We start from the raw sequence: 21,437 nt of genomic DNA, 5'->3' as shown, positions 1-21,437 counted from the left end.
TGCACTAAGAAAATAGGATCACATAGTAGTCTGTCGTGTTAGGATGCAAAACTTGTGCAATCCAGCCCATCAATATTCCCTTACCCGAGGTTGCAGCCAACACAGCACTGTGGTACTGTGGCTTTATCATTACATGTGCAGCAGATGATCTATTTACAAAAGTAATTTCTGAGTCATAATGTATTATTAACCCCAGCACGGAAGACCACTCTCTCACAGCTTGGGCACTGTTCACATCAGACTGAGTTCCAGAGTCACCCCTTTCCATTTGGCTGAGGCTACTTTTGTCTGCAGGAGCCCACATCCTTCTGGAAACTTCGTAAAAGAGCTTAAAGATTAATTTAACCTTTGTAGCTCTACCAGCAGCTACACTTCTCAAGTTGAAAGGAACGGCTGCAGAGAGACCACCGCATCATAAATTTTGAAAAATAAGGACTGGATGAGTTTGGGTTTTGCCTTTCATAAATTCATCACATAAACTGAGCCAACAGTGAAATTATTTTTCCTGTTACTACTACAATAGTGATTTCTGACAAATCAGTGTTTTGGATCTCATGCTATAGCTGACCCACTGAAGACATGGCTCTGTAGTAAACTTAACTTGACATTTTAGTTCAATATATAGCAACCATTCAGAGAGCTCCAGATCATTTATCATTATGTCACGCAAAATGACAGCACATCAAAAAGGCTGTTAGATGTGCCTATTGTGTCCTGTTATTAATGGACCTACATATAAGAATAGTAAATTCAGTTTATCAGTTTACTATAACAGTCCCTACCCATTCTGCACTAATACCAGTGGAAGTACAGTGGATAACAAACACAAGAACTTTAAACTGTCTTCTCTGTTTAGCTTCTCATTCTCCTCTTCCTTCCAAGAAGAGGACACCAGGAATGACTGACTTCTTGATGAACATTTCTGAGGAACTTAGCAATACTCCAAAATGCAATGGCTAAACAACAGCTCCGCAACTGGTGGAATTTAATTCCCTTCCTTGATTCCATGTAGCCCCACCTTATGTCCTTCTAATGCAATTTTTTTCAGATCTACGCCACACATACACGCTCTCATACACCACCACCACCACCACCCTCCATCCTGAACAGAAACATAGTGCCTGGCCAGTCAGCAGGCCAAGCAAAACAGAGCTCACATGGTAGCATCTCTCAGGATGGACCATAAGTTAAGGCTTCTCTTCTATCCAGGTGCCAATTTCCATCAGACTTCTAGGAGCTTCATTAAAACCTCTATCTCATACATTTTCTTGATGCTAGACAATATAGTCAAAGTTGTAAAGACAGGGCCAGAGAATAACAGAAGTACGGATAGATGATGTGACTGTAACCCTCATTTCCTTTGGAAATCAGGCTAAAAAAAACAAGATGACAAATACACACATGAACTGAAACTCTCAGTATTAGAAATCTTTTAAGGAAAACTAGAATATACCTATACAGTTAATATATAGTAATAATCCATTTCTCAGAGAATGAAAGCTGTGTTAAAATATTCAGGGAAAAAATGGTATCAGTTAGTTGCTCCAAGGTAAAAAAACCCCTACCACTGATTCCCAGAAGCAACATAGTGATTGCACTAGCTGCAATAAGCATTACGTTAAAGAGCTAAACATATGTTAAAGAGCAGATGAACAATAGCCACTGTAAGGGAACGTGTAGCTGATCAAAATTATGGTTTGGTTTCATGTCCTTAGCATGGTAAAAACCCCCACCTCCAAGCTTTCCCCAGCTCTGTGACCAGCATTCCCTGTGTATATGGAGAATTTGCCATGCCAGGTTCAGGTTTTTGGCCTCCCAAACATCCCATATGCAATCTCCTGTAGAAGAATAACAGGCACTGAGGATTCTCCCCTCCACAGAGAATCCCACTGTTCTCCTAACGGGTAAAAAGTGTTTAACTAAATCGCCACTGTGATTTATTTTTTAATGTAGAAACATTTGCAGTGGTATAATCCAACAGACACAGATGGTAATCTGTCTAATTTATGTGGAGTAATTAATAACATAAACCAACACACTGACAAAACAGGGCAATATAAAAATATCGAGAGCAGGTTTCCCTTGCCATGGGTTAGATTATTTTATCAGAAACTGAATGTAGAGGTGTGAATGATTTTAGGTACACTGCACAGAGAAGAAAATCATGTCAGGGACAGATCTATCTGGCAAAGGACACACGAGACAGATCCAGACTTAGGGAAGAGATAATGGCGTTATTTGGCCCTCAGCCTTTGGCATAGTCAGAGGAGGGCATTATAACAATTACATTATCACAGAATGCATTCTTAATATGTTAAATCCTCTGAAGTTTTAACTGATACCTTACTTAAGAAGCTGTCTGACTTCTTACAGTGTACACCTGGAGCAGTAAGACATTTTAACCAAAGCTATTTTTGATATTTCAGAGTAAAATATTTATCAAATATTTTAAATCTCTTTTCGTTCAATAGTCCACATTTGATTTAGATCAATGGTAGTCTGCTACTGTTTTATAGTAACATGGCTTGTTTACCTGAAGATGCTACTTGGATTTATGTTATCTCTCTCAAACCTAAAATGTGATTTGCTAGGTGAATCAACCCAAAATTTGGGACCCATTGCTAAGTACTCAGACAAAGACAGTTTTGGTGCTGTTATGAAAACAGCAGGCTGACTGATAAGGAAATTATTTTTTTTTTGCGGGGGGGGGGAGGTGTGGTGCGTCAGAAAACTGTGTCATTCACCTTAAGGCATCTGAGGCAAGCTCAGCTCTGGTGAAGAGGGTAATAAATGGCTATCAAGACAGAAGCAAATTTATCAGAAGCAGTCTATTAGACCAACAGTTGGGCAACCCACAGTAGCTGCTTTCTCCTGCATAACAAGTACAGTATCTCAGACTGTCAGCGAGTTCAGGAGATTCTCCTGTTTCATTCAGTAACACAACACTAACAGAGCAAGGAGAGACTCCAGCAACTCCACTGCAATTAATGCTACTGCTCTTCCTCAGATTACTATATATGGAGGCAGGGGGGTGGGGAAGTGATGTTGGAGTGCTAATGAGCTGTACAAGTCAGGAAATAATCCATGCCATGAGGCTTCACTACACTTCTGTAGGTGTGCTTCCCTGTTTGAACATTATTATCCTATTCAGAAAGGAGAAATTCCTCACAAAGGTTTTTTATGCTTCAGCTAAATACATACATCTCAGACTTGCCCCTCCACCCACACCATTCATTATTATTGTTGTATGAAGAACATACTTTATAAGAGTCAATTTCACAAGTTAAAAAAAAAAAAAATACTTCAGCTTTCAGGGACACCAGATGTTTCACAGATGTGAAAGAGCATTCTGATATAAAAACCAATCAATCCTGAACAAGAAAACACAGTAAATAGTTTAGAAAACACAAGTCACAGATCACTGTCATGCAACCAGATTCTCTCGTACAAACACTAAAAAAGGAGAAAATAAAGAATGTATAGAACAAAAAGTTTTCATTGACCTGATTTGTCAGAGATGTTGGCTGTGACTGGCGTGGTGGAGCAGCTTGTGTTAGCCTTTGCGCTGTCCTTGGAAGAACCAACTTTGGGTTTATTTTTCGTTGCCTCTAGTGCTTTGACCTTCTTGGCATGTTTACTTCCTTTGTAGTGGGCCTCGGCCTGGCTCTACAAAGGAGAACAAATCAGGCTCACTTTTTTCTGTACTTCTATATAACACAATGGATGACAAGGCAGAAAAGTGACACTTTCAATAGTAGGCACCACATTATTCCACCTAGAAAATTTTAGTAGCTTTATACTAACAGTTTTCCTAGATGTAAGTTCTTCTATATTCAAATGACAGGATTTTAATGAATGGTACATGTTTTCACTAACTCGGAAAAAGAGGCTTCAAGATTACATAAAGCTCTGTCACTCCTGATGTAATTCTTTGCTTCCATGGTGCTTAAAGATTTAAAGCACTGTACAAATGTAAACACATCCAATTGAAGATGTGCTACTCAATTTTCATGTACTGTTCCCTAGTCTGTATTGCTTATACTTAGAAAGATGTACCATGCTGTAACATGATTAAATCCATTTCCCCTCCTGTTTGATCTAGCACAAAAGTCCTGAAATATTTTCATCCTTACACTATCAGCAATTGAAACAGGCATTAATGACATGACTGCACTATTAGATCAAGAAAGAAGGGTTAAAATGAAGAAATACCATACCTATAAACTTCAGTAGACCCAATTAAAACACAGAAAACTAAATACGTATCAGTCTTGATTGTTTTATAAATTGCCTTGAATATTTTTTTCCACAGACTAAGAACATTGGAACCTGAAGGGCAGGAAGGAGAGGAGCTTTCCCCCCCTCCCCCTGCAAAGTGCTTCATATATAATGTACTCTTCTGCCCAAACAGAACAGTAGAAATATGTACTGAGATGTAATCTTTCCTTCACCTTTGTCTTAAAGCTATCTTCAGAAACTAGGTCAGTGTCTTTGAAGTTGCACAGCTAAAGCTAGACACACAAATAAATGCCTGTTTTTTTCAGTAATTTTGAGCTCCTGTTACTGTTCCTGACATAACCAGCCGCCTTGACAAATCAGGCTCCTTTGTTAGGTGCAAAACTAAGGAACTACATGCTTAATAGAAACTCCAAAACTTGGAAATTTCAGTTAATGAGTTAAATGTTTTTCTTGACTTCTTAAGAAATGAATTTACCAAAAATGGGTAAGAAACATAATTGTATACAAAACACTGCCTACTTTCATAACATTATGCTATTCAGCAATAGCTTTGCAATATTAGTATTTCCAAACATAATTTTAAAAAATTATTTCAGATATACTACTAGGCGCCTCTATTGAAGGTTACATATTAACTAACAAAGTTAATATTGTAGTTTATGTCAAAGTAAAACACTCAGAGAAAGCATGCTTCATGTAACCAGATGACCACACCTTGGTACCTGGCATACAAAAACATCGGTGTAAATAAACTTTTACTTATGTTCATGCAAAAACACATTCCCTCTCTTCAACTGATTACGAGTATTTTATTTAGTTCAATGCATTAAATGAAGTGAGCCATGAAACAAGTCACATGCTTTTTATAAAAAGCAACTATAACATCTAAGACATTTGAATTCCATTAAGAGTGCTGCCATAACCAGGACAATCATTTTAAGATCAGCAGAAACAGGCATTACAATACAGTCACCTTGGGAAAGCGTGGTAACAGTTTTATCATATGGTAGAGTGTAAGTGAAGAGTAGAAACAGCTGGACCAGACAAGAGAACAGACGGTGTTTGGAGTCCTCACAACAATTATATACACTGTTAAAACTGATGGAGAAGTGATGCTAAAATAGACAAGTGAAGTTCTTATACACTGAAGCTCCTTAAGTGATTATACACCCTGTGAAACACAGTGCTTTCTGCCTCAAAAGGACAGGGTATGTGACATGTTGTGGCTACATCTTTTTTAGAGGAGATTTCAGTAAGCAAGTATTCAGCAAGAAAGGGTACTAAATAAGTTTTACTTTGAATTCCTATGAAATTGAGATTTTTTTAAAAAGATTTCATAATACAAACAGTAAAAAGTCTACTCACCAATTGCTATTAAACTTTTCCTTGATTTTAAAACCTTTGAAATATTAACACATGTACAAACACAATTTAAGAATTATCAAGGAACAACTAAACAACTACACCACTTCTACTACGTGCACTACTTAAAGGGACACTTGTCAACTTCTAGGTTGGACTTCTTCAGTTCTGGATGTGGGTAGAGGAGCACAGATCTGTGTGCACCCCATGATGTCGATGGGTCTTACATCAGCACAAGAGTCTCACCCTGTCTCTCCCCACCCTTGCTGGGTTTTGTCCATTTGTCTTAAGCTTTGCTGTTGCTACATGATGTACTAGGAGTGTTTGCCATCAACAAAATTAAATGAACTATTCACAAATTACAGTGTAAAGAAAGTGAAGCTAAAAATTGAGGTGTATATATCCTCTTTCCATTCCAATACTTTCAACTTTAAATAATAGCAAGTACAAGATTTTTCCACTCAAGCACGCTCAAGTTGATGATGTCCCTTTAAATATTTGAACTCTATGCTCTGCGCATATGTGTGTTGTTGATAGGATCATATGCTGCCTGAGGCCAAAGCTATAACATAAGACATAAGTGCACTCAAGAGAAAGACTTAGTAAGTCAATTCTTTGATAATAAGCCTTTCTGCTGATATATGCAATAATAATGCCTGCAATATCAGTAATAACCTGCTACAGTCTTTGATTCCCTTCATTCAATCCTCATATAGTGTACAAGAGACCTGTTGAGAACAAACAAGCCCAGGCAGAATTAAAATTAAGACTTCCACAAACACAAGCAAAGCCTCATGGAAATGTGGGGAATGGACTCACTTTTGATTTAAGCTTTCTAACTAGTATAATATCTTTATTATCAAATTCATAGTTGTACATTATAAGGCCAGAAGGTATTGCTATGAGCATCTAAGTACAGCTTCTGAGAACACCAGCCTTTTCAAAAAATGTTTGAACTAGTCCATTTGCCTTTGGGGAAAAAATTTTGATTCTGAAGTAGCTAGAGATGAAAAATCTATTTTTGGTAAAATGTTTCAGTGCTTGACTTTGTCAGTTAAGTACATACCATTTATTTCTACATTTGTCTAGTTTCAAATGCCAGTGGCTGGATTTTGGTAAACCTTTGTTTTTCAGGCTCTTTCAACTCATCTCTGTTCTGTGAGTAGAAACACAGATACTCTTTTTCAAACACGAAGTTAGAGGAGCATTCCTTGAGGTACTGAAGCAATGTTTCCTAGCCACATAAGCACTATTTTCTAACCCTCTCAGATACACCTAAAGTTCAGAGTTCACTGCTTATCCAATGTGGCATAAATCATTTGAATCAGTCACCTTTTGGTAACTGAAATACAGTATCAACAGGGAACTACGTTCTGTGGAACTGTTAAAAGAACCATTGGAGTTTTCTGAAGTCATAGTAAGCAAAAGGAAAAAGGACAGCTGTGGGAATCTGAAATTGGAACGCAAGTTCTGATTATTGCTAGTACCAGTTATTCAGATTATCAATGTCCTGATCATTATTAACCCTACTTTTAAAAAATATTTGCACAAGTACCACAATAAAGGCAAGAATATTTGCTCCAAGTCCCATTTAAAACTTGTTTCTGACACAGCTACAGCAATACAGTACCGGTTACAAGCTTTGTAACATACATCACTGAAATACGCCATGATGTATAAAACTTTCATTTTTAGTTAAGACAAGAAGATGAACGTTTATTTTCATTTACTCTGATAATCTAAAGGAAGATCAGTACACACAAGGTTTATAAGTCACATGTATAAAAGAAAGACAATTTACCAATTTTAATATAAAACCCCAATAAAATCTAAAATGAATTTAAGAGTAAATATCTCAGGGATGCAATATCTTAAATGAAAACTGAATGTGCTTTTTAACGTCATTAACATTAACTAAATTAAGTACAACTAACTCATGCAAACTCCGTATCATGAAAACAATATTTGAGAAAACACAAATAGTTAGGAAAAGTCAAAATAAAGATATACAACCTTAAGGAATCTCTCGGTATTCATGTACTGTGATGCTTTTTACTGGCATAATAACTTATTCCTGTGTACAGGGATCATTTACTGGAGGGTTGAATCAATTCTACAGTAAAATAATTTATCTGTGCTAAAATTCAATGTTATTGGAATATTTATTTTTTTTTAAAAGATCTGGTTAAATTTATTGTTTATATAATCAAAATTAAATGTCACTATTAAACTTCTATTATTATTATTAAAATCTTTAAATGAAATGCTTACTAGGTTAAGGAGGACACTTTTTGAAAAAGTGGAATAAGAAATTTTTTCATATGAAAGAACCCCCTACCAAAAAGGAGAACCTGATTTCCACTTGGTTCCAAAACTGACTGTAGTTTAGTAGCGAAATTTCAAAATGGAAAATTGAATCCCCCCACTTATTAGAAAGTATAGTAAGTCATCAAGTACTGGCTAGTAAGATTTAATGAACAGAAAAAGCTTTAAGCTGCAATAAATATGACATTACATACCAGAATACAAAAAATACCTTATACTGACAGGCCAAATTCCACAAAAGTGTTTATGCATTTGCCTGGCATTACTTTTTGATCAATAGGATGCATATTTTAAGACACTAAACATATGTCTAAATCTTTAGAAGATTATGGTCTACTGAAAAGCTGTATTTTGAATTCAGTTGCAAATAATTAAGAATATCATTGACATAAATAAATATACAATTTTCTCCCATCTTTTTTCAGACTTCTACACCTTAAAATGGCGGGCAGATGACTGTCCTTTCTTTAAGCAATCCAGATTTTTAATTCCACTCACAGTATTTAAGTAGTAATTAAAAAACCACAACCAATAAACCCTATGAGTTTGTTTTTTTATTAAGCAAGCCTTCTATGCTATTAGGATTAATGACTTCGCTGTAAGAAAGGACAAGATTTTCCTCCCTTAAAAACATATTTCATTGAGATACATAAATGATCCAAGTGTTGCAGTTTATTTAAAATCTAAAGTTAATTGCCATTTTCAACTTCAAATTATTGTTTGACATCTAAGCATCAGGATGTTAAACTGTGAGACTACACACCATACGTCAGCCTTATAGGCTAGACTGTATCTAATAAAACATCAACAATGCAAATCATCTTCTACATGTAAACATGTTTTCTAAAATAAATGTGAATATCATTAGCATATCGGAGTTCTTAAAATAACTTCAGTGGCTTTACTTTGCATAAACTTAAATATGTGTATAGGTATAGAGATGTATAGATGGAAAGATATATAGAAAACCAGGAAACATACAGAACATACAGATTCATTGACAGTGGTATTACCTTTAAGAAAACTCTGAAATTCAGGTAAGACTAGAGTACAAAGTATTACTGAAAATTATGCCTGTCAGGAGTAATGACTGACAGTATATTTGAAATCAGCACTACTCATTCTGACAGTTCACAAGTGACTGAGTTTTAGAATCTATTTGGTGGTGAATGACTAATTAACTGATTTTATTACTACATAAAGAGACAAAATATCAACCTACCAGACCCTTTCAATGACAACCTGATGCAAGGTTTGGCTAAGTCTAATGATTTAGCGTGTATGTGTGCAAGAACAACATCTTTTCAGGTTTCTTCAGGATCCGCTGAAGCATCCCTTCAATAGGTCTTCATGGAAATGAGACCACTGGACCATCAACACTTAAGCTGAATACTTGAAACTGCTACCACACCATCCAGTCTGACAATTAACATACAAAATCAAATCTATGTAGAGCAGCATGACATTAAGAAGGAGAAATACAGAAATAAAGGGAGATCTGGAGTATTCACACGGGAGGTCTAGCTTCGTGCCTTAAGCTCTGCAATACCAGTGAGTGCCATAACTAAATGGAACTGAACATGGTGGCTTGTAGCGCCTACTTCTTCTCCCTTGCTACTGCATCTTTTTAAAGCAGGAATTCCACTCTGGATGGGAAGTCTTCTCAACAGCAATTCTGTCTCAAATGGTGTATTCATTTGGTGTCAGTACAATGGTAATCTCAAATGGAAAATATTTTGTTGAAAATATCACAAAAGCTTCTGCCAGTAAGAGTTCAACCACACAGACCATTTACAACTGCAAGACTTAACAGACAAGTAATAATCTTGAGAACTTCTATTCTTCTTGGAGTAACTACAAAGATAAATCCTGCCTGCATACCATAATTTTTTTACATAACGTAATGCTAAAAACATATATAAAATCTAACACATCCTAAATCTAGTCATAACACACATTATAGGTAGACCACCCCTCAACACCTGTGTACCTGTCCACTTCCATGCATCAAGTTGACTCCAATTCCAGGGGGCATATCATTAATACAGAATTTTCATATTTTATTAGTATTTCAGAATATTTACAACATTCTCATATTACTCGGGTCTTCATCCTAAATTATCAATAGCTTGAATTACCCAAACTTATTTTGAAATCAATAGATTTTGTGCCTGACAGATATAAATAAGGCCTAAGTAGGGCTGGAAGATCATAGTATTCTTTAAAAGCATGGATCAAAGCAAAGCTGTGACTTCCAGAATTCCTGATAACTACAGAATTCCTTAACGACTACATAGCCTCAAAAAATTCATTGTTTTTGCAGGTAAAGCTCTTAGTGTGGAAGTAGCTAGTCTAACCAGAATTGTATGAAATGAGTAACTCAGGAGCAGGGGGTTAATGCAGTGTGTGCAGCTCTGCACAAGAGCTGACCTGCCGTGGCTGCCATGGCAGCGGTCCTACTGCAGAAGGCATCTAACTGTGCAAGACTGGAGGAGCACAGGGGTATTTATATCCATAACATATTGCCATTTTAATTCACAGAAAGTTCTAAACTATAAAGCTCCCTTTCTTAAAACAGTAAGAGGTCTACCAAATGTTTGAACACACAGTTCACCTGTTATAACCATACTGTAAGAGCATGCATATTTATGTGAGGAATATGTAAGTTAAGAAGAATTTAGACTAGAAACATAACTTGAATAAAAATTATATGAAGTGATAAATTAGGAAGTGGTGTTGAAAAATTTAATTTTATGTAATTTGATATTAATAATAGATGTAATTGAAGAAATCTGCAAAATTGAAGTGTTCATGCATTTGTTATACCGAAGCTATGCATTATTTTTTCGACAGATTTCTAAACCCTAATTGCTCCAAATGGTCAGGTAGATTACTATTGAAAAGGACATGGAAAAATCAAAAACCTGTGAAGCTCAGCTATGTCATAAGGAGTCAAGTCATATTTTAAATACCTAACCGAACTTGAGTTAAAAGCTCTGTTAAACAACTGTTATTTGGACAGAACTTTCAGCACATTATAACCCTGTACCCTGTAATTGTGCAATATTTCTGTCATGTTGGAGCTAACAACTTTCATCATTTTGTCAGTTCTGTCTACAAAACAGAAAATTACCTTCAGAAGTTCCTGAGATTTATGCTTTTAATTACCTCCTATCTGCTTCACTACCCTCCATACCCAAGGAATCAATATAAATAGTCTTATTTATAGGAAAAATCTAAACCATTTGACAAAAGATAATGACAGTTCTGTAGATTTTTATTTGATGCTATTGATTATTTTGTGTGTTATCTTTTTGACAGCATGAGTGATTCATTCAAATTTGCAAAGGTAACATTTGGTAATATTTGCCTAAACTTCAAAAATTTGCCTTCTGTCTTTTTAAAAAGGTGATCACTGTCATCACATCATTTTTATTAGCTACAAATGTATTCAACAATAAGATGATATTTAACATCTCTTAATGCCCAACTGTTACAGCTGCTTTTTCTGATCTACCTACAAGGTGTTTTTTCTTGAATTCCGAGACTTCACAGGCAACACCAAAAAGCAGTAGTGACTTACAGTCATTAGTCACAGAGCAACACACTGTGCAAACACAAGTTTATTTCAATCAAATGATGACCCATCAAGATGGTACCCACCAGGCTGTACCACAGCCAAGACCTTTCTACAAGAAACAGAAAGTGAGCAGTGCGAAGCAGATACTTATTGCAGATGTGATCAACGGATGACAAACTCTGGTTTCAAAAAAAACACCACCAAAGAAAAAAAATCATCCACAAAAAAACCCAGCTGTACTGCTGGCATAATATATTCATGAGTTTGGAGTACAGAGAGGTCTGGTTGCTGAGGAAAGGGACCATATTAGCACTGACATTACTGTGTAGTACCCAAGCTTCAACAGCTCTGTGGACCATCAATACAAACAAGGAAGGAGAAGAGCAGAGAGAAGTTACTTGGGCATTTGGTGATGATTCATAGATACCGAGAAAAAAGCAATTCTGCAGAAGCCAAATAGGTATCCTTGCAACTGCAGCTCACTTTTCTCTTATGGCTGCAAGCTACAGTGTCAGCTGCCATAACAGAATATAACAGACATCTCAGGGACACCCTGGCTGAAGCTCCACAGTTGATGGAGGGACTCACTGCCACACAGCAGCTGCAGGAGATGCTGCAGATTCATCCAGTAGCCAGAAGGAATGAGAAAGAATGAACCAGCAGAGAAGGACTCCATGTGAGAGAGAAAACAGCCATTTTTCCCCTTGCCCTGTTGCTACTGCACCCTCTTACAGGTGTCATAAGGATTCAGCAAACTCAGTCAAGCTGCTTTTTGTTTCTGCTAGAATGTCTATAATATAAATAGTTAATACCAACAAGCCAGACCTATATAATTAATAGGAAAACTTAGCAAAGCTTATCTATAGTCCACATAGATATGCCATGGATTTGGAAGGAATCCCAGAATTCTTAAAAGGAAAAAAATTTTTTTTTTTTTCCAAAGGCTAAGCCAGATCTTTCTCAGCAAGTCTTGCTTCCTCTTGGTGGAATACAGTTATGTCCCTTGCTCTGGTGGCCTTTAAGGAAGCATAAACTCTGACTCACTATCACAATCTGTTCCAAGAGGAGGATTCTTCTTCTTCTGCTGCCTGGTCTCTGGTGGTAGTAAATGTAACTGAGATACTTCTCACTTTTTCTGAGCTGGATTATAACACAAGACCATAGCTTGAACTTTACTGACAGACTAGTCATCGCTGCACTGGAACACATACTGTTTCATCATCATGTAGAAATTAAATGATAAGATGGTGTTAACAGGTATTTTGATGCAATAACGGAAACATCTGTGTTTATTTTAATATACTGGAGCAAATCCAACTGTAACTATTAATGGATGGTGTTGTGGTTTTTTGTGGGGTTTTTTTGTTGTTGGTTTTGTTTTGTTTTTTTTTAACTAACTATCCTCGTAACACTAAATTAAGATTTCCAACTTAATTCAACAGCAGTTAACTCCTGGTATCTACCATCATTAAAAATTAGTTTAGGAAAAAGCCCTTTCCTCTGTTCCCTCCTCAGTTTTTTGCATTTCATTTCTTTGAATTGTTGAGAGCTCTACTACCTATCCAGTTTTCTGTTATCATCATCTTGAGATCATTGAACTTTCTCCTATTTCTTTTAATGCTTGCTCTCCTCACTAAATACTGCCCCTGCCCCCAGCTTAAAAAAAAAAAAAGGGGGGGGGGGAAGATTAAAAGAAAGGAAAAAGAAGCTAAAAGGCAAACTAAATGAGTGGGGATTCAGTTCTAGAAACAGGCATCCAGTATAATTTGGGATGTCCTCAGGTGTCCTGCCTGACCTACTGCAGGTCTTCTGTCAGGTCCACCAGTCTGGTGTGGAAGTCGCAGATACTTCAGACACCCAAACAAGACACTTAGGTTTAGGCACCTGATCCCACCTTACATACCATTGTTGTTGAAGCAACCTCAGTTATTACTGTTGTCAGGTCAATAGCAGTATTACAGATAAAATTCCCATTCAAGGACCTCAGAGTCCAGGCTATTAAAACAACTTTAGTCTGGTGTTATATCACTGGGATGGCATTTTATTCTGTTTCTCAAGACTTTGGATTATCTCTTCTGTACTACAGATTCTCCTGGAGTTGACAGTTTGGAAGCCGTGCTCAAACTGGTTGTGCCAGCATTCACTAGCAGAAAAAGACAACTTCCAAACTGACCAAACTGCAGCTAATGAATTCTAAAAAAGGACAGATAGATTATGATGGCAAACGTCTATAAGAACGAGCCAAAATCCATCATTTCTTTTTTGGAAGAGGATAAACAGATCAGGCTAAAACTAGACCAAATTTAGAGTCTGTACACAGATGTTCTCTTCATGATGTACTTTTAAAAATTGTTTTAAAAGTAGAGGAGACTGGGAGATCCTGAAGAATTTCAAATTATGATATGGTAAAAGAAAAATAGCATCATCCTAGCAACTTTTATTTTTCAAAATACAGAAGGCATCACTTCAACATTAGATATGTTTACTCCCAAACTGGAGACAACCTATTTTAAAATTTCCTTCCATCTCTGATATCAGACTTTCTCTTCCTGCAGATCTCTGCTTCTCAATCTGATGCCAGAACACTCACCAAAGCTAAATCTGCAGACATACTAACAGAAGTAAACTGAAATTTACTGTATTAATTTAGTGGGAGTTTTGACAATTATAAATTGACTAGTCTGAATTTTTTGGGTCTATTGATCTAGACCAGTGAGTGTCAATAGCATGAGGAAAAGACTGCAGGCAAGGAAACCAATTTTCTTCTCACAGATGAATATCCACTGGTCTGTATGTTACTCATGCAATAGATAAAGCACTACTAGAATCAGGTCAGAAGCTTCAAACACCATATAACTTAAGTTCATTTAGGAGAACAAAGTAAGAAAACTACTTAGTAGCTTACTTCCGACATTTTTCTTTCATTTGCTTGCATAATTTAGGTCAAAGGAAGTTCAAAGGACTGTAATGCCAATGAACAAGGAGCACATCAGCCTTTAAAGAGCTAGAAGAAAATACAAGTGTGAACCAGCTGTACTACAAATCTCATTCTGCAATGTGCTGTGCTCAAGGTTTTAATGCAGGTTAGCACAGTTTGATGCCATTCAGAAGACTCTCAATGCATTCTTAGGATGTTACATGGTGGAACCGATTCACTGAAAGATTCAGCAGTTACAAGGTTCACAAATATCTGACTCCCTTTTCCCCAATTAGCAAACACAGGATGGATTGTAAAGACCATTCCAGCCCCTAGGCACAATTTCACATTATAAAGGGACCAAAAAGAAAAATACAAGCAAAGAGTCCAGATTTTTATTTCTGTGAAGGAGCTTTTAACAAGCTAAGAAAGAACTATAAAAGTCTGCAGAGCTTAGCTGAAAGACCATTAGCATTGCCTCAGTGAGATTATAACAATGCAGATTATAGGTGGTAGTGAGAATAACATCTGAATAAAATAAGATCTCACTCTTGGGGGGGGGCGGGCGCAAGGTAACACACACTCAGATAAATAATTAAAGTCAAAAGGCTGAACCTGGAGGAAAGATTTAAAATGTTATGTAAAGCTTCCCAGGAAAAGCTGCATTATCTGATGAAAGGCTAGCTAGCTTTTACAATAGAAGCGCTACACTATTGAGAAACTCATTCTCCAAATATTCCTGTATGTTGGAGTTCTAAAATATTTGTGAAACACAAATTTAAGTATTTTCTGGTATTAATACTACTACTAGAATCTCAGTGCATTGTAAAATCAAATTTCCAGGTTGGTTCTGATTGTCCTGGTAAAGTAAACTGCTGTAGAAAGTAAGGAACTGCATTTTATCACTAACAGTGGCCGAGTCACGTTGCTTCATTCTTTCTTACAACCACCCATTACAAAAGGTTGATGACATTTTCCAGTAACTATAACTGAGCATATTGATCACATTTAGAAAGAAAAGAGCATGATATTGTATGAATATACCCACCCCAGAAAAGGAAAGAAGGCTATAACCTGCCAAGCTTTTGTGATGCCACTATTGAAAGCAGAATATGATAGGTGCTTTTGTTCTACTTTGTGAGTAAGCCTAGATAGGAAAATTGCTTGGTTGGCAGATGTACAAAATGATATATTATTTCAGCTCTTGTTTTGTTTTGAGCCACTAAATTGTGATTCAATCTGCTGTTTGTCCACCTGAATTTCAGTGCAAAGTGAGCGCATTGCTCACTCTAGGGACAGGGCCCATCAGCAGGGGGACCCTGACCTCAGGAGGAGAGGGATGAAGCAGGATCAGGCCCAGCTGCCTCCCTAGGGATAGGGTAAGGCCAAGCTCAGAAGCACCATTCAGATCTACGGAGCCCAGGGAACTTTGTAAAGATTTTATTGGTTCCTTGTTTTCATCAGTAAAAGCTGGTACCTGGACCAAGTATCAGAGCAGAAATACTTTTTCGACCTGAAGTCTTAACCTTAAAGAGGAAAGACAAGTGAACTAAATTTTAAATAACAGCTCTTGAAATCAGTTAACTAAGTAGGTATTGCCACTTCAAAGAAAGTTTAATAAGCTTGTCAGAAGATGACAGATTTAAAAATCAATTTGAAGGTGAGACAGCACTGCTTCAAAAATCTTTACCAGCCAAGACAAGTAAGCCAAACCGAGGAAAGTACCTTACAAGACACTTTTCAAAATGGAATGGTGGAGGCAGAGAAAAATCAGAGTAATAGGTATGGGTGCTTTACTGCGAAACTCTAGGAGCACCGAGTACTCAAAGGCTTTCAGGAGGTGTCTGCAAGCTATTTCTTAGATTGAAATTATAACAGCAAAATACATAATATTAGCACATCACTTCAGGATTTTTCTTACACTTAAGATAAAAAAAAAAATCCGGATTTGAGGTTTTTTTTATTAGCTTAATGACATTAGGAAGTAGTGTCCAAAAACAAATACATATTTTTGAAGTATCAAAGGTCATAATTATCTTAGGCATAGTTTTATTGAATTTCTTTAGTTTTCAAGGTACTCAGGAAAAACATTAATTGGATACCCATTTAAAACGTATCAGCCAATGTACTCTCTTTCATAATGCATTTTTTTTTTAAATTACACCTCAGAAAACAGTTTCCTTGAACTTTACCAAACTAAAAAAAACAGCTAAAAGTAAATGTTCATGTTAATTACAAATTAAAGTTACTGGAAGAATGACTTTATTAATGGAAGACATACTATCAGCAAGGACGCAGGAACAACAAGAAAAAGATACTTCTTCTGGAAGAAGAATAGGTATGACATGGAGAACTCACAGGTAAGCTTTTCTCTCTGCTCCCACTCTTTTTAAAAAAATAAAACCAAAACCCCACAAACAAAAAACTTTTTGCAGTACTTCTTGAGGGTTACTGGACTGTCAAATAGGATATCATGGATATCGTGGCGCTGGATACCGTGCCAGACCCATTCAAGAAAAATCAGAGAGCAATATACCTCTGTGGACTTCCACGCCTGAGTGGACAAAGTATCAGCCCAGCAGACTGAGCAGAATGCAGGTAGAACTGGAATGATTTGTTTGGGAAAAAGAGGTTTAGATTAATTACACCTACTGTACCAAAAAATAAAAGAAAAAATAAAATAAAAGAAAGAATGAAAATAGCTAATACTCACATCAGAGTTAAAGCGAAGCTGGCAGACATTACAGGAAATGACTTGTTTCTTCTTTGGGGGAATGGACACACCAAACGTATGGTTTATGACTGCTTTTTGCACAGGATCCATCTGGAGAACAAACAATAATTAATTTACAACTTTTCAGGGCAATACACAGTACAGAAGAAAAATCAGAAATAACACTATATGCTGGAAGCTTTTTCTTTTCTTTTCTTTTTTGAGATAAACAGGAAGAAATAAAATGTCAGCCCTCATAATAATTAGATTTAACACAGGTTAGGGAAATGGTAGCACATCAGAGCTCATGAAGAAAAGGCAGCTCCGTTGTTGCTGCTATCCCCGTGCTGATAAACCGTTCCTCCCCCAACCCCACATATCCTCCTGCTGCAACGCCCCACTATCGTGTCTGAATTGCGAAGAGACCCCTGAAAGCTTTCCCCTACCACCTGCTGATCCAAGACACATGAGAAACCACTTTTGCCCCCTAACAAATCACTGTCATTTATCCCTACCCGTTCTGTTCAGTGACAAATACCAGCACTTATTTGGAAAATATCCTCTCCTGGAGACCTCTTTGTGAGGAGAGGTCCTTTGCAGGCTCCGTTAGAAACAGCACTTGCTGGGGAAAAAAGGTCGCAATCCCCAGACATTTCCATGCAGAACTGATGAGTGACAACGCCCACATGAAGGCTGAAGTTCAGAGGAGCACACAGGGAGCATTTGCACCAGGAAAGGATACTGAAGTTACCATGCTTCAGAAAACATTTTAACACTGTGAAAAATGCGAGATAAGTGAAGCGCTGAATATGTTAATGCTAAATTCGACGGAACATTTTCAGGAACTGGGAACTGATTATATCTTTGCTAAATACCAGGACTCCTGTTGGTCACCAGTTCAGAATATGCTCAAGATTGCAGAGAACTCTGCTGTTAACACTGCAGGAGCTGGGGAATGCACTGGATGTCAAGGAAACCGTTTATAACTGCTACTGCATCAAGGCCTCAATTAAGCATAATACATCATTTTTCCTGATGTGGCGTGGATATAGATTAAAATTAATTTCCTGACTCAAAAGTATTCAAACGTGTTTTTCTAATTTAAATAAAACAGAATATCTGGTCTGATCTCACAGCTGATCCTGCTCTGAGCAGGATGCTGGACCAGATGACCTCTGAGGTCCCTTTCAACCCAAGTTATCCTACATGTGTGTTCTTCCATCCTTATTTAACATGAGGAATGGATCCTGAAGAGGAGAGGCCAGTCTACAAGAAAAGATAATTGCTCCTTTCCCAACCTTTTTTTAAAAACAGCTCAGGAGAAAGTAATTAATTTTGTTTTAAAGTTATATTTTTGCTGAAGCTTGATTTGCAGTCACAGTGATGTTTTTTCCCCTTTACAGTACTATTTGAAGAAACTAAACCTGGCTTTTTAATCTTGGGTGGTATACATCACGTATTTGGATACTAAGTTGATTTATGAAAGCAAGAGAGAAAAGTTGAAGTTATTGATTCATTAAAGAATTACAACAGTAAATAAGCAGCTTCCTGACTTTCTAAACCTCAGGATAAACCCTGCAGTTTTCCCTTAGTACACATTTAAGCTTCCAGAAACGCCTGCACTGATGAGGACTTTCTTCACATATATGCACATGCACAAATACACAAAATCAAGAAAAACATATTGCATCATATCTTCCTAAGACTGCATTCCCTGATGATCTATTACCTAACATTAAACACTTAACAAGTTTTTCAGACTACAACTACACAGGTTTTTTTGCTATATTCCTTTTAAACCAAATTCATAGTTTTGTAAATGTCATTGCTAACAATTTTTCTGGAGAGATGATATAATTTTTATCAGCTTTTGCCATTAAATACTGTATTTCATTGCCATGGGGTACCATATTAAAACAATTACAAAAGTAAGAACACCTTGTCTAGAATGAACTACTGAATCATTAAATGACACAGTGTTGTTACAATGAACATGATAAAATCTAAACCCCCCTAAAATAAATATCTTTATTTTTCATTTCCTGTTTCTAGAACAGTGACGGTCCAGTTTAAAAGGTTAAAATGGAACAAAAAAAATTTCTTTCTGACTTGTATAATTTATTGCACCACCCTGCGTAACATACAACAATTATACATGCAGATTAAAAGTTCTTCAAGCATCCATTTTGTAATAGATATGCCAGTCAATATATATTATTAAATTTATAATATATATTAAAAGATTGCTGTATCATTAGGGAATAGTGTTTTCGTTTGTTGTTTTTTTTTTTTTTCCCTTAAATTTAAGCTACGTTTTGCTTTTCAACTTAATTACTAATTGTTAGATCAGGTAATCTAGAATAAAAGAGTAATGCTGAAAAGTACCTCAACCATTTGAAGTGTCTGAGATCGATGAAAAGAAATCGCAAAAAATACCCACTAGTGCCTGAAGTCCCGTTTAGAAAAATAAAAAGGGAAAAAGCAGCAGTGATCAATGATTCCTCTGTGCATTCCAGATAAAAATCCACAGCGCTAGCGTTAGGCAACGCAGTTCAAAACCATACAATGCAGACTACACACAAAGTCCCAGTTTCAGACAGATGTAGCAGCACAAGGACAAAATCTACTTAAATAATACAGCTCACGCTGCCTCCAGAAAGTACCACTCAAGATCCCCAGGGGAATGGTTAATGATCCTTCCCAAACAGGAGCCCTGCATGTAGTCTGGTCATGATTAGAATTCAAGAAGTGCAACATTAACAATTAATAGGTTTTAAATATATCAGAAACTAGGGTGGATTACAGCAGGCTGGAAAAATAAAATAGTATCTCTCTGTTAGAAGATTAATGCTGCAGGGTAAACCGATCTCAGATCGCTACACAAAATTATTCTCTTCATTGCAGGGAGAGAGGGAGTAGGAAATGGAGAGGGTAATTTGTTGAGGTATATATTAGGAAATGACGCAGCATACTTTGCCCAGTGGGGAACACCAGTATTTAAAAAACAGTTCTATAAAACAAAATAATAACAGAAGCTAACACTTACCACAAATAGAAATAAAAATCTACACTACACTGTTTATGCTACTGGAGCAATTAATAAAGCAATTCACAGTGCTCTGATAGCCATAACGAAGTTTAGCAACCTTTTAGTCTTTTTCTCCCATTTCAACTGGTTTAATAAAGTTAAATTTAAAAATGTCTTTCCGACAAAGTTGAAGATACTATCTTTTTGCAATGTCTCCTTAAAACAACCTAAACTATCAAAGTGAGCAAGGATTAACAGAACCCAGACAGGTTTCAGCAGCAATCTACTACTACTATCCTCTGACTTCAGACCATGCAAACATGAGAAATACTCTAGAACTACTGAGACTGGCAACAATGACTTTCAAAGCACTTTAAAAATGGTAGCATAGCATCAGACAATCCAAAAGCACAGAACTGCTAAACTCGACTGAAGCTCCATCTACCCTGTAGTTTTACCCCCCAAAACAGTCATATGTAGCTATAAAGAGAAGAACAGGAGCAGTGTAAACATGTATTGTGTTTCCTTTGACTATTTTCACAAGGTTCACATATTTTTCCACAAAAAATTTTCCAGAGCCAGGTGTTTTCTGTGTGTTTGGTAAATCCGAGTGACTTTCTCCTGTGTAGTCACCCCCTGAACTGGAGCAAAACAGTTTGCAGTCTTTGCATTGAGTTCCAATGCCTACAATCTGCTTGTCAAGAAACATTGTTTTTGTTAAAACATAGCTCCATGGAACTCAATTTTATAAAACCTGCACCACATCCCAAGTTATCTCTGTGTTGCTCAGTCATTTTAGTGTGTGGAAATCATTCCATTCCATTGAGTGTTTTTGTTGCCCTTCTCAATTCTACCACAGTTTAACAAATTCAATCACATACTTTGAAGACATGGCCAGGAACCGCATACAATACCCAGGGTGGATCAGTACTGAACTGAGCTGATGTTTTCATGCCATTCACCTTACTCCCGAGTGTTAACGGCCAATTCATAGCACATTACTTTCTGTGTGAAGTTTTGTGAAGTTTTCCTTGTGTGTGCATCACTTCACATTTATCTAGATGGAACTTCACCAACCACTTATTGTCTGGCTTCTCAGTCTCATTAATGTCTTGTTTTGGTCTTTCTTTGTCCCCCTACCTTGGAGAGCTTCACCATTAGCAAACTTCCTCAGCTCATTTACCTCAGCTCATCTTTTACCTTACCTCATCTTTTTAGCTTGCAAGGATCCTCTTAATGCCAATTTAGTTTTTGTAAAAATCTTTACCAAGGG

General features: G+C 36.7%; 1 protein-coding gene across 13 annotated transcripts in view; it reads right to left on the bottom strand.

Annotated features, from left to right (window-relative positions):
- Positions 1–21,437, bottom strand: part of ZNF385B (zinc finger protein 385B) — a 168,241-nt gene that overhangs the window by 22,611 nt on the left and 124,193 nt on the right. For 12 of the 13 annotated variants that reach the window (XM_055812344.1, XM_055812343.1, XM_027786157.2 and 9 more), the window contains 2 exons: positions 17,137–17,247; positions 3,504–3,666 (listed from right to left, as the gene is read on the bottom strand). In XM_055812344.1, coding sequence (XP_055668319.1) covers positions 3,504–3,666; positions 17,137–17,247 — 274 coding nt within the window. Of the gene's footprint in view, positions 1–3,503; positions 3,667–17,136; positions 17,248–19,521; positions 19,541–21,437 lie in introns of those variants that run through there. The other variant, XM_027786159.2, reaches the window with a different exon arrangement.

This window comes from Falco peregrinus, chromosome 8 (assembly GCF_023634155.1).
Source record: "Falco peregrinus isolate bFalPer1 chromosome 8, bFalPer1.pri, whole genome shotgun sequence".
Taxonomy (NCBI): Eukaryota; Metazoa; Chordata; class Aves; order Falconiformes; family Falconidae; genus Falco; species Falco peregrinus.
Note: the sequence above shows the minus strand (reverse complement) of the source record. Positions and strands in the feature narration are given on the sequence as shown.